We start from the raw sequence: 13,520 nt of genomic DNA, 5'->3' as shown, positions 1-13,520 counted from the left end.
TGTTGAGTTCTTCACTCTGACTTTCTCTATACCAGTGGTTCCCAAACTTTTTTCACTGGGCTGCACTTTCGGAATAAAAATTTGCTCGCGCCACACCGAATTTTTTATTGATAAGAAATACATTCAAAAACAAACAAAAAACAACTCCTAGCAGTGCTTGATTCATAACACAGAACACAACTACTTTATAATATGATCATGGGACATCCAGAAAGTATAAAACAATCACTTTGGAAAAATATCTAATAAATGTTTCTTTGCTTGTCCTTGAATCTTCTCGCCACACTTGCCATTCTCTCTTGCCGCACCCTTTGGGAACCACTGCTCTACACAGATGTACTGGCCTGTTGAGTTCTTCACTCTGTCTCCTGGGGACTACATTTCCCAGACTGCAGTGCGGGCGGAGTGGCGCCTGCGCACTGGGTGACGGGAAGACATGTCGGCCTCGGGAGTTGCTCTTCGCTTCGATGGGAAGGTGGCCCTGGTTACCGGGGCCGGAGGAGGTCGGTGAATAGTGTCAGGTCTCCCCTCTGTGTGTATTGAGCAGCAGGGCAGCGCCTGAACCGAGCCGGGGGGGGAGGTTAGTGTAATCCCCGGAGGCTGGGCTTTGCGCCTGCTTTATTCCACTTTGTTTTAATTAGTGCAATTTCACTCTCAGGAAATGAATACCTAAACAAGGATTGTAACTGCTGAACTGTTTCACAATCTACCTTCGCTGTGGCTTAAATTGTGACTTTTATTTACTTGGAAACATCATGTCGATGGCTTGCTGAGTGTCAGAAATGAAATTTGGACTTCAATATTTACTTTGAATACATGCACGTTGCATCAGAATGACCCTCTAGATTGTGATTTAAATTCACACCACATTTACGAATCGTGCAGTCATTTGGATTTCAAAGTATACAGTGAGGGGAGGGGAAGATGTTAAAGACTCAGCAACTTTTTAATTATTTATCTCAGTTCTGAAACATAATCTGCTGATGGTGCCGTTTTATTTCACTGAATTTTGTATTAAGCCCCTTTAAATACGTATTCCCCCACCCCCCAAAAAAGAGAGGCAATGCACACACAACTATGAGGATGGGTACATAAGAACTTTTCCGAATTATCACTCATGGACAACTTCAATTAATTGGGCATGCACTTCCTGGTCACTGCAGGAAGGATAAACTAGAATATCTGTGAGTGATGGTGAATAGGCAAGAGGGAGGAGAAGGATGCAATATGCCAATATTTTAAGCTTGGGGTTTAGTTTTTGCAAATCAAGTAATGCCCACTAATGCCAAATGCCAAAATTGTGATTTGTACATGGGATTTGTACCTGTCTTGGTTCCCCTCCATGCCAACACTAGTTAAGCCCACCAATGCCTCTACTTTCTCAGAAGACTTAAGGAAATTTGGCATGTCCGCTACGACTCTCTCCAACTTTTATTGATGCACCATAGAAAGCATTCTTTCTGGTTCAATCACAACTTGGTATGGCTCCTGCTCTGCCCAAGATGGCAAGAAGCTACAAAGGGTCGTGAATGAAGCCCAATCCATCATGCAAACCAGCCTCCCATCCATTGACCTTCCCGTTGCCTCAGAAAAGCAGCCAGCGTAATTAAGGACCTCACGCATCCCGGACATTCTCACTCCTACCTTCTTCCGTTGGGAAAAAGATGCAAAAGTCTGAGGTCACATACCAACCGACTCAAGAACAGCTTCTTCCCTGCTGCTGTCAGACTTTTGAATGGATGTACCTCGCACTAAATTGTTCTTTGTCTACACCTTAGCTATGACTGCAGCACTACATTCTGCACTCTCTCCTTCTCTATGAATGGTATGCCTTGTCTGCACAATGTGCAAGAAACAATATTTCTCACTGCATACTATACATATGACAATAATAAATCAAATCAAAATCAAATGAGATGTCTGGTCATGATCTTCCCAACGCTACTCTGATATAGCAATCAAGTTCATGTCCAGTAAGGGTGTATACCTGATTTGTTTGAATTTGAAGCCATTTTTATAAATTTAATGAGCTTAACTTTGCATCCTCTACCGTCAATGAATCTTCCCACCCAACAGCTGTGATATCATGCCAGTGTGAATCCCAACAGCTTTTTTAAAATGGGAACCTGGTGTCATAACCTCCCAAGAGGGAGGAAGGAAGTGAGCTCCACTGAACAACAGGGAATCCATGGGGACAAAGGCCACTGGGCAGTTTGGGGAAGGCAGGAGAAAGATGTCAGCTGTTGAGGGTCAGTGGTTTTACTCGCAGGGGAGGGGAGAGTGCAATAATATTGTGGTTGGTGTTGAGGATCTTGGAATCTCCTCTCTGTACTATATGAATTTATGCTATATGAGTCTGTGCTGTAACAGTCGGCTGTCTGGCATGGTAGTATGGAGATGTGATTGCATTTTGTGTGCAAAAAGTATGACTTGACACTTTGATATTAGCGAATCGAAGGCACAACTAGATTGCAAACCGGCAGTGATGTGAATGACAAATTAAGTAGTTTCTGGTGATTGTTGCCTAAGGTTGCGATGTTGGGGAACACTGCACATTTTTAAATAATATCGAGAGGCTTTTAGCAGTTTGCTGAAATGACTGGAACAGACACTTAAGTTTTAACATTTCATCTGAAGCACTGTAATCTGTACTGCCTCATTTACACACCATTGTACTTGTGTAACTGCTTAAGTCAGCTAATTTTTAATTCTAAAAATATATAAAATTACATATTGTTAAAATACAACAATATAGCTAAAATTTGGAAAAAAACTGCCCAGAAACACACAACACGCTGTTTGTACTGCATCATGTTTATGTTAAATTATGCATAAGTAAGAAAAGAAGAGCATATATTTAAATTAGAAAACTTTTTTTGCTTCTAGATTTATCAAAGTACTTTTTTAAACAGGTTTGGGAAGAACATATGCCTTGTTGCTAGCAGAAAGAGGAGCTTCTGTGGTTGGTGAGTGCTGATTGAATATCAAACCTCTATTAAACCACTATGTATGTCATTTCAAGAGTCATTTTTGTATTTTTTTCCTAATTTCGCCCTATTCTTTTGGAAGTCAGACTTTCTATACTGTGCTCAATCGACACTAGTAGCCACTGGTATCTTACCTAAGTGACAATTCTTCATGTGACAGTTGATCAGTTGACAATGGAGGACATCAAAATTAAACCTAGTCCAGTGATTCCTGCATCCACCCACATGTAAATTTCATCAGTCATTAGATTTTGATCTGGAATAGAAAACATGGCTGATGTTCTCTCCTGTGGTTTTAAGCACTGAAGCCAACTGTCAGAGTCAAACTGCTTGCTTCACTTAGATCTTTTAACGAGGCTAATGTCAAGGATTGAATCTCTGACCTCATGATCTAATGTCATCCTCTCGAGATACAGTTCAGATTTCTGTTTAACTGTATCTGAAGAAGGGGCTTGGGGCTCCGAAAGCTTGTGTGGCTTTTGCTACCAAATAATCCTGTTGGACTTTAACCTGGTGTTGTTAAACTTCTTACTCATTTTTTCAGGCCAGTGTGAATTGGCTGATTACTTTGCATTGAGTTTAGGGAATTCTAAGGGGTCTATTTTTATTATAGACGTGTGAAATGGAAGCAACTTTATCTGCTAATATGTAAAATATTAATGTTGTAATGTAACTTCATTATTGCAAGTAATAGGGTATTATTTATGACAGCCCCCCTCCCCCATCTGAAATGCATTTGTTTCATTCTTGCAGCATTGATTGTCTTAGCAAAAGGGACTTGCACAGCAATAGCTGGTATGCTTACAGATATACCACAGCTTTCACACTACAGTTTTCAACTTTTAACCATTTGACGTGTTATTTAATACAAAGACTCTTAATTGGCCATGCTAAATCACCCCTTTGCGTCAGGGGGACGTTATGGGGATAGGGCCTGGGTGGGATTGTGGCAGGTGCAGACTCGATGGGCTGAATGGCCTCCTTCTGCACTGTAGGATTCTATGATCGTTTGCGGTCAGCGCTCCGAAAGCTAGTGGCATTTGCTACCAAACAGACCCTTCGAGTGCAGAGCCGAGATCCTGCCTCTTAAAGCTGCTGCCAATCAGAGGCTGGCAGCTCTCCAGTACCGGCACTGGCCATTGCTGGCAGTGCCACCAGGAGTGTGGGCATTGCTGGAGTTGCATCAGGTCCTAAGTGAGTGATGGATCTCCATCCCACACACTCCTGCCAATCTCATGGCCCCTTGTGTCTGAATCTGCCTCTGGGGGTGTGTTTTAATAATATCCTTTATCTCAGGACTGGATGTGAGGACCTTGTGCTTAGCTGTAAAGAGCCTGGGTCAGACTGCATTTGGTTTTGGACACATTCTCAGGAAGGGTAAATTGAGCTTGGAGGGATACAATGCGGATTCACTCGAATGATGTCAACGCATAACAGATTAAATCATAAGTGCAGGTTACATAAACATGATATGCATTCCCTTAATTTTAGAAGATTAAATGATGATTTAATAAAGCAGTCTAAAATGATAAAGGAATTTGTCAGGGTAGGTCCAAAGGGGTGGAATTTAACATGGGTGGGGGGGTGGAATCTCTGCAACAAAATCTAATGGCATTCCTGCCGACCTGACCTCCTGGGGCCCTGATGGATAAAGTGCCAAATTGTCACTGGGAACTCTGCCACCACGGCACACTGTTCCATTGGGCACATTAACACAGACCCTTCGAGTGCAGAGCCGAGATCCTGCCTCTTAAAGCTGCTGCCAATCAGAAGCTGGCAGCTCTCCAGTACCGGCACTGGCCATTGCTGGCAGTGCCACCAGGAGTGTGGGCATTGCTGGAGTTGCATCAGGTCCTAAGTGAGTGATGGATCTCCATCCCACACACTCCTGCCAATCTCATGGCCCCTTGTGTCTGAATCTGCCTCTGGGGGTGTGTATTAAATTCTGCCCATAGAAACTATTGCTTCTAAACTGGAAATCCAGTGTGAAAGGAGAATGAAACACAAACAGTTAACATAACAGTCTCCAGACAGGAGACAACAAAGATTACAAAAAGAACAAAGAATATATTATCTGGAGACAATACACATCTCTTTAACCTGTGCTCTCTCCACTCACATTGTTTGTATCTTAAAGACTTGATTAGCTGTAAGTATTCGCATTCCAACCATTATTCTGTAAATTGAGTCTGTGTTTTTATATGCCCTGTTTGTGAACAGAATTCCCACTCACCTGAAGAAGGGGCTTAAGGCTCCGAAAGCTTGTGTGGCTTTTGCTACCAAATAAACCTGTTGGACTTTAACCTGGTGTTGTTAAACTTCTTGCTGTGTTTATCCCAGTCCAACGCCGGCACCTCCACATCTGTGTTCTAACCCAGAATTTCACATGATCTGGAAATATTGCTCAACGTTACATCTCTAATTTCTCGTCACAGTGAATGACCTTGGAGGTAGCATCAAAGGAGAAGGCAAAAGCTCATCTGCTGCAGATCGAGTGGTGGAAGAGATAAGGGCAAAAGGAGGCAAAGCTGTTCCTAACTATGGTATTGTACTTAACTTTATATTCAACTCTGTTTCCTCTACTCATTTCAATTTATTCTCCCTTTCTGGTTTCCTTTTAAAACACTCATGATCTTCTAGTTTCTAAAATATCTCAATAGTAACTTTCTAGTTTAATTGAGTTTTTTTTGGCTCAGCAAAGTCTTTTTTTTATCACCGAACAACAAATTATAGAACTCGTAAATGCTCTGCAAGAGTCACAGCGTTAACGAAACTAGACTTGGAACCTTGACTGAAAGATAATCTTCTGCTCTTTGTAACAATAGATTATTGAGGGCTGCACTGTCACCATTGCTATTTTATAGTAATTAATCTTTGTTCTATAACTTTTTGCATTTTAAAAAAATGTTTCTTTGTTGCAACTTGCTACGAGTGAAGAATAAATCATAATTTTAGCAGTTAATCAGTAAATTTGAGTAATCTTGAGTGCTAAAACAGTGAAGCAGTCAGATGTAGTTCAGTTGGATCTATTTGCATCAGAGGATGATGGATAGTTTTTACCTTTTTAATAAAAATTCAACTTTTGAAAAAAAAACTCTTAAGCAATTTTCCATCCACAATCCCTCTGTCAAGTGTTGTAAAACTGGATCTTATGACATTGCTTTTGGATAGGAGGAATGGTGGCAGCTAAATGCAGGTTATAAGCTTCCCATATACTTGTAAAGAAAATATTCATGTAGATCGTAGAATCCAGTAAGAAGTTTAACAACACCAGGTTAAAGTCCATCAGGTTTATTTGGTAGCAAATGCCACTAGCTTTCGGAGCGCTGACCGCAAACGATCATAGAATCCTACAGTGCAGAAGGAGGCCATTCGGCCCATCGAGTCTGCACCTGCCACAATCCCACCCAGGCCCTATCCCCATAACGCCCCCCTGACACAAAGGGGTGATTTAGCATGGCCAGTCCACCTAACCTGCACATCTTTGGACTGTGGGAGAAAACCGGAGCACCCTGTGGAAACCCACGCAGACACGGGGAGAACGTGCAAACTCCACACAGACAGTCACCCAAGCCGGGAATCGAACGCAGCTCCCAGGCATTGTGAGGCAGCAGTGCTAACCACTGTGCCGCCCTGTGGAACTTGAGGTTTGTCCAATACTTTGTGTTACAGTGTGCACTCTTTCAGGGCTTTACTCGTCACCTTTGCTGTTCCTTATTTTCAATCTTAAAGTCCTTAATCATCAATTAGGGGCTGTCAGTAATGAGATTGGTTTCTAAAGCAGTGCTTGATATTAAGCTTCCTCATTGTAAGGGTGCACTTTCCTGGACATATGCTGTCCATGACCAATTAATGTTAATGCATTGGAAATGCTAGTTGCTGGGATGACACCTGATGCTCCTGTCAGGGCTAATTACCATTGGCAAAATGACAATGCATACTAAAGGAGAAGGGAAACGGCAGTATGGTATTACTTGGGCTTTAAAAGCTGCAGCAACATTGATGGGCAGGTAAAATGGATGACCCATGAAAGAGTCAGGGTTTTATTGTTAGGTTCTATTGAATAGTGGCAAGTTTTTATATTAAACTTGCCAGATACTACCTTGTATGTTTGCAATTTTATTTGAAGATCTCGACCCCTGTTTTTGTCCTCCTGTATCATGGTTTAGATGGCAGGTGCAGCTATGCAATCTGCCAAGGAGGGAATAGGTGTCACTTGGTCCCAGTGGCACAATGAAGCAGGAGGAAGAACAGCTAGAACAGTGTGATGTGAAGAATGATGTGGTATAAAAGAGGGATGCTGATCTGACTTGGATACTTTTTCAATTCCGGATAGGATGGGGGTAATTATACAGTCAGGGAAGGAGAGTTTCCTCTTCTCTGCCTCCAAATAAGCTGTATCATCAAAGGAAAATGATGTGGCTCTAACCAGGGTTCAAAATATACAGGGGCAGCGGATGAATTTGTCCTTGCAAACCCCCCCAAAGCCTGGGAAAATTCAATCACAAAGGCAAGTAATGAGAGAATAGTCACCCCCATACATGGAACTGACTGAATCCGTGAGGAGCTGCTGCTCCAATCACAGATTGGCTCTTTCCCATGCTTGCTGCTGATGAGCTAATCAGTAGCAAGTGCTGGATAGACATGGCTTGTGATTGGAGATGCAGCGAGCTGTGAGAAGGTAAATGGCAGCACAGCAGCCCGAGCAGTGTAGAGGTAGCTATGAGAGAGATTGTGGGGTATGGGGGACAGAAGCTGCAAAGGTGCGGGAGATCTGCGAGGTGAAGAGAATTTGAGGTTCCAAAGGTGTGGCAGGGGAGGGGGCTGTGGACAGGGAGAGGGCTAACTAAAAAGTTGGAGGGGAGAGAACAGGAGCCTGTGATGGAGGGGAGAGGACATGGCTAGGGGTGAAATGGGGGGGCAGGGAGAGATGTTGGGGACAGGGGCTCTGTGAAGTTGTGGGGAAGATAGTGGGCACAGAGGCCCTGCAAAAAGTGGGGGGACAGTGAGCGGGGGCACAGGCCTGCGAGCAGGGGATGATGGTGGGGATGGGGTTCTGCAAAGGTAGAGAGAAGGTGGGGACAAGCTTTGTGAAGTGGGGTGTGGGGACATGGGTGCCTTGTTTGGTGGGGTGGGGGGAGGGTGGTATGGGGACAGGCCCTGTGTAGGTGGTTGGGATGAAGGGGGTCAGGGTGGGATACAGAGGCCTGTAGGAAGGGGGTGGGGACAGGGGCCCGGTGAAAGTGGGGGAGAGGAGATGGGCCCTGTGAAAAGGGGGGGGGGGGGACAGGATTCCTGTGGAGTTGGGTGGAGGGTTGGAACACGGGACCCACAAAGGATGAGTTTGAGGGGGGAGGGGGGGGGGGACAGGGGCCCTGGGAAGGAGTGGGTATGGTGGGGGACAGGGGCATTGCATAGATGGGTGGGGAAATGGGGACCCTTTGAAGGGAGCTCAGGTTGGGGACAGGGGCGTGGGAAAGGGTTAGTGGGGGACACGCTCTGTGAGGGTGAAGGAACAATTTAAAAATGAATATCCAGTTAACGGAGCCAGGATATTTTGAAGTAACTGAGGTAGTGAATTCCATGCAAATGATTGTATGGATTCCAGCTTTAAGACTGCATAAGTTCAGGAGCTACCGCATGGAGAAAAAATGTAGCAGATGCTATTGTAATGAACATTGTTAATTGGATAATTTAATATTGAACAGTAGAAAGATTTGCATTTACGTGTAATCACACCTCAAAACATTTCATATTGTGAATTACATAAGGCGCAGTGACAGCATGCAGCCATCCATTTTGCATAAGAACAAGGAGCAGGCCATTTGGCCCCTCGAGCCTGCTCAGCCATTCAAAGGTCATGGCTGATCTTTTTGTGGACTCAGCTCCACTTACCCACCCACTCACCCTAACCCTTAATTCCTTTACTGTTCAAAATGTTATCTATCTTTGCCATGAAAACATTTAACGAGATAGCTTCAACTTTTTCATATATTAGGTTCTCAAACCGTAATGACTGATTTGTATTTTTATGTTGCTTTTATGACCTAAGGACATGTCAGAGCTTCAGTGAGTTGAAAACTTTGGAAGTGTAGTCTGTCTGTAATGAAGGAAATGTTTTAAGGTAAATTATCAATTTCGGGAAGTCCAGGACTAGGGCGCATGATCTAAAAATTGGAACCAGATCTTTCATGAGTGAGATGAGCAAATACTTCTGTACACAAAAAGTAGTAGAAGTTTGGAACACTCTCTGCAGAGAGAAAATGATGCAAGGTCACTATCATTGCTAGATCAATTGTGCAATCTAAATTTGAGATTTGAAGTGCAGTAAAAATGTAGTAACTGCCAAGTTAAAGTCTCCCAGCTTTGTGCATAGGTGATGAAAACACATGAGCTGTGACCTTACCAGCCTACGGAATGTGTGTTCAGGGTTGTGACTGTTTGTGTGTAAAAGTGTGTGTCAGTTATTTTGGAGGGTAAAAAAAGAAGCCTTTTGTTGCTAGGGTATGCCTGATGTTTTCCTGTGCCACTTTAAATTCTGTTGTCTCAAAAATTTATGCATTCCTTGTGTGTTGTGGCTTTAAGCTTAATAGAGGAATGATTGATTGTTACTCTTATTGCTGGGCAAATCATTACTCTGTATGAAATCCATCCCTTCAGAGATAAATTAGAAAAACATCCCATTGCAACAACTCAAGATTACTGAATCACTCTGTAACTTAACTTCTTAAAGGGAGCATATTCATAAATCCCATGAAACCCCCATTTTTCTTTCGTCAAACCATCCAGAACACACATTGTATCATCAGTGACTGAATTATTCCAGTGTCCCTTGGAATATTAATTTGTTTACTTGTTTCATTAGAAAATACTTCAGGATTACAGTGAGAGAATAATTCTCCTTTATGCGCATAATCTCTATATTCTTCAAGGAACCTGACTCATTTTGACAGTATTCTAGGAAGAATCCCCTTGACTATACTTTGCATCACTATCTATGCCCAAGGTAAAAATATTAGCAATGGGTCTCCTACAATCTTCAGTTTCTAAAACAGCTTTCCCTGTGAAAGTTCTTATCACTTGCATCAGTGCCAATATTTTAACACCCAATATCCTTTTCTGGTACAATCTTTTCTAAGACTCTTTAAGCACCCCTATTACTGTCATTGGTTTACCATTCAACTTCCAACAGTTTACCAGAAGACTGGGTATGTAAAAGCAATGAAAGCATATGGGTTTCTTTATCTCGCGTTGATTCTCTTTCCTATTATTTTTATTGACTAGAACAGGTCCTGCCTTCTCCCGAAAGCCAGACTCTTCTCTACTCTTCCAACTTCCCTGTGAGTTTTCAAATGGAGATCCTGTAGCTGCCTCTGTGCCATATCGTATCCATCTGCCACAACTGCTGCTTTCCATATCTTAGAAACCTTATGTTCTTCCAGGAGACCTAATACCCATTGGGATGTAATGCTGAAATTTTTCCAGTATCATTAGCTATCTCTCATTCTCAAAATTCAATTCCATTTTCAATGCCCGCAATGAACAATCCCACAACATTTCTTTCTCCCTCACAAATTCTACAAATAATTAATTCCATCTTTGAAGTCTGAAATTTCAAACTGATATGCTTCTGGGATAAGCTTGTACGCGTTAAGCACCGCAGTTTTAACTATTTATAACCTGATGATTGTTTAGCAGAAAGGTTGGACTACACAGCCTTCCTGACCAATGCACTCTGCAAAATGAGTCCACGTGTCCTTTGGCCACTTTAGCTTTGTAGCCACCTATTTGAACGAGAAAATAATATCTCTTATCTCTGTCCTCAATGAATTTAGACACTGGGCAAAGATCCTCTATTATATCAAAGATCGGAGTGGGACTTGACAAATTATCCAAACTACTTGACTCGTTTTTTCACTTGACCTCAGCTTTTCTGTACTAGTTTGTGCCGTCTGATTTCTCTCTCTCTCATTCGAGTTTAAGCTCAAGCTTTCACATTTCCATTTCTTTTGCTCTTTCTCCAATTTGAGCTTTTTCATTTATTTTTCAAGTTCAAGCCTTTTCATTTCTTTATTTTAAGCTCCTTCTGCATTGGAATTCTAGCTAACTGAAGCTGTGTTATACCTGCATCAGGCTTTTCTTCCTCTAGATCCAAATACTGTGCTATTATCTTAATTATGTCTGCTTTCTTAGCCCCTGCTTTTAACTCTAACTTCATCTTTTCTGCTAATGCGATTAACCTAACCTTCATTAATTGTCGCAAATCACTCTAGGATAAATCACTCCTCTCCAGAAAAGTTGTAGCAACTGGCAAAGCTATTCTGCTTTTAGTTTAGTAAAATTCACCATGGAATTCTTATGAGCCTTCATCTCAGCATTTAGAGGAGGCGATGGCCTAATGGTATTATCGCTAGACTATTAATCCAGAAACTCAGCTAATATTCCGGGGACCTGCGTTCGAGTCCCACCATGGCAGATGGTGGAATTTCAGTTCAATTTTTAAAAATCTGGAATTAAGAATCTACTGATGACCATGAAACCATTGTCGATTGTCGGAAAACCCACCTGGTTCTCTAATGTTCTTTAGGGGAGGAAATCTGGCATCCTTACCTGGTCTGACCTACACGTGACTTCAGAGCCACAGCAATGTGGTTGACTCTCAACTGCTCTCGGCAACTAGGGATGGACAATAAACGCTGGCCAGCCAGTGACGCCTGTGTCCCACGAATGAATTTTAAAAAAAACTTGTATCTGTGGATTCAAAATCCCCCAAGAGTCCCCAATTTACGTTATGTTCCTTGGCCTGACACCCAGGATTTTGGTATGATCTGCTTGGGTACCAGTTTTTGTTTAAAGTAGTTATGTTTGTGATCCCAGGTACTCACTAAGAGAATAAAGCCACAAGGATTCCACTAATGTTGAACAAACAAAATAAACTTGAGTATCAGTTCAGAAAAATAAAACAATTCACAAATATCTATCTTGTATTCTAACATTCAGGATTCACATGAGGTACATGTGAATTAACTGGCAAACTGTGGTCTGACATCCACACTACACATTGAATAGCAAATGCCAGCAAAAAAAAACCTCTGATTTCTCCGCAATCCACCCAGATGTCAGTGTTCATTGTGAGTTACAGAATCTCCTTAACACTCTGCTCCCTTTGTGAGGGACTGTAATTCTTCACTCTTCTCTTTCGAAGCTCTAACCTCTGAATTCTCTTTGAAAGTTGCTGCACTTTGGATTCCCTTGATGACTGTTCACTTCCCAGGGTTTCAATCTCGTCTTCCGAGATTACGTGGTCCTGCATTCTCGAGTCTGCACTCCAGCACCAAAACTCAAGCACAACTTCAGCTCTTCAGCCGTGCGGAGCAGAACACCCAGCAGCCTGCAGCATCCCTATTTGGCTCTCCAATGCTTCTCATGAGCTCTCATTACTTGGAGCTTGTCAATTGCAGCATTCGTACTGCTTGGAACCTCTTTCTTTGCTTCCCTTTCCAGTGGTTTCTCTCCTCAGTGATTCTCTTTCTGATGGCTCCTCTCTCTGTGACCTCTCCATGTCCTTTCACTCTGTTCCCTGTCCCGGGATTTCTCTCATTATAGTGCCTAAAATTTTGGGGCTCACAATCAGGCTTTTGTGCCATTATTTTTCTCCAAGCAGACACACTCGGCACTGATCTCTGACCTGAAGAGATCTCAGTGCTGAACTGCGTATGCACATTCTGCTCCTGACTCACGTGTGTGTGGAACCTCCCAGGGCATATTCGGAGGTGTAGTTCCTGACCTCTGCTCAGAAATCAGTCAAGTTGAGATTCTTAACAAGAAAAAAAATGGTTAAGAAGCTCTCCCTTCTGGATAAAATTGTTTTGCAATTTTCACTGTGCTTCACTCACCACCAGATGTCAGTGCAGGACTGCAACTGCTGCTCCCTTCTGAGCTCCCGAGTATTAATAATTCAACATAAATATTGTGTCGAAAGATTTCAGTTCCTAATGTTTCTTGTTTGCAATGATTCAGAAAATGCACTGAATGGGACCAATGCAAAGTCTCTGGAACTGGTTAAAATGACTTTCTGCAGTTTACTGTAGAGGAGTTCATCATTAAGCAGGCACATTTCTACTGGCTTGATCAAATATGTCACTTAGTTAGAAAAGTTCAAATTCTACATGATGCCAGAACTTGATTTATTAACTCCAACAAAATATTGAAAAGGGGAATTTAGAAATGAGAACTTACTTTATTTAGTTTAAGCAGCTGACTGGTGAAGAAGTTAATACAGTAAGAAGTTTAACAACACCAGGTTAAAGTCCAACAGGTTTATTTGGTAGCATTGGCTTTTGCTACCAAATAAACCTGTTGGACTTTAACCTGGTGTTGTTAAACTTCTTACTGTGTTTACCCCAGTCCAACGCCGGCATCTCCACATCATGAAGAAGTTAATCTCAGTGAACTGAGATTTATTCAGTGTTGCTTTAGAATGACTTTGATTATGCTTTTAATCAAGAATTGGTGAATAATGAAATAATTTGA

General features: G+C 42.2%; 1 protein-coding gene across 2 annotated transcripts in view; it reads left to right on the top strand.

The window, feature by feature from the left end:
• The first annotated feature begins 374 nt into the window (after window positions 1-374).
• hsd17b4 (hydroxysteroid (17-beta) dehydrogenase 4) overlaps window positions 375-13,520 on the top strand; it is a 103,701-nt gene continuing 90,555 nt past the window's right edge. The window contains exons 1-3 of one of the 2 annotated variants that reach the window (XM_078214607.1): window positions 375-503; window positions 2,913-2,966; window positions 5,423-5,530. In XM_078214607.1, coding sequence (XP_078070733.1) covers window positions 437-503; window positions 2,913-2,966; window positions 5,423-5,530 — 229 coding nt within the window. In that variant the 5' untranslated portion in view covers window positions 375-436. The remainder of the gene's footprint in view (window positions 504-2,912; window positions 2,967-5,422; window positions 5,531-13,520) is intronic. The other variant, XM_078214608.1, reaches the window with a different exon arrangement.

The sequence above is a fragment of the Mustelus asterias genome, chromosome 6 (assembly GCF_964213995.1).
Source record: "Mustelus asterias chromosome 6, sMusAst1.hap1.1, whole genome shotgun sequence".
In the NCBI taxonomy this organism is placed as follows: Eukaryota; Metazoa; Chordata; class Chondrichthyes; order Carcharhiniformes; family Triakidae; genus Mustelus; species Mustelus asterias.
The sequence above is the reverse complement of the archived record's forward strand: the minus strand, read 5'-3'. Positions and strand labels throughout refer to the sequence as shown.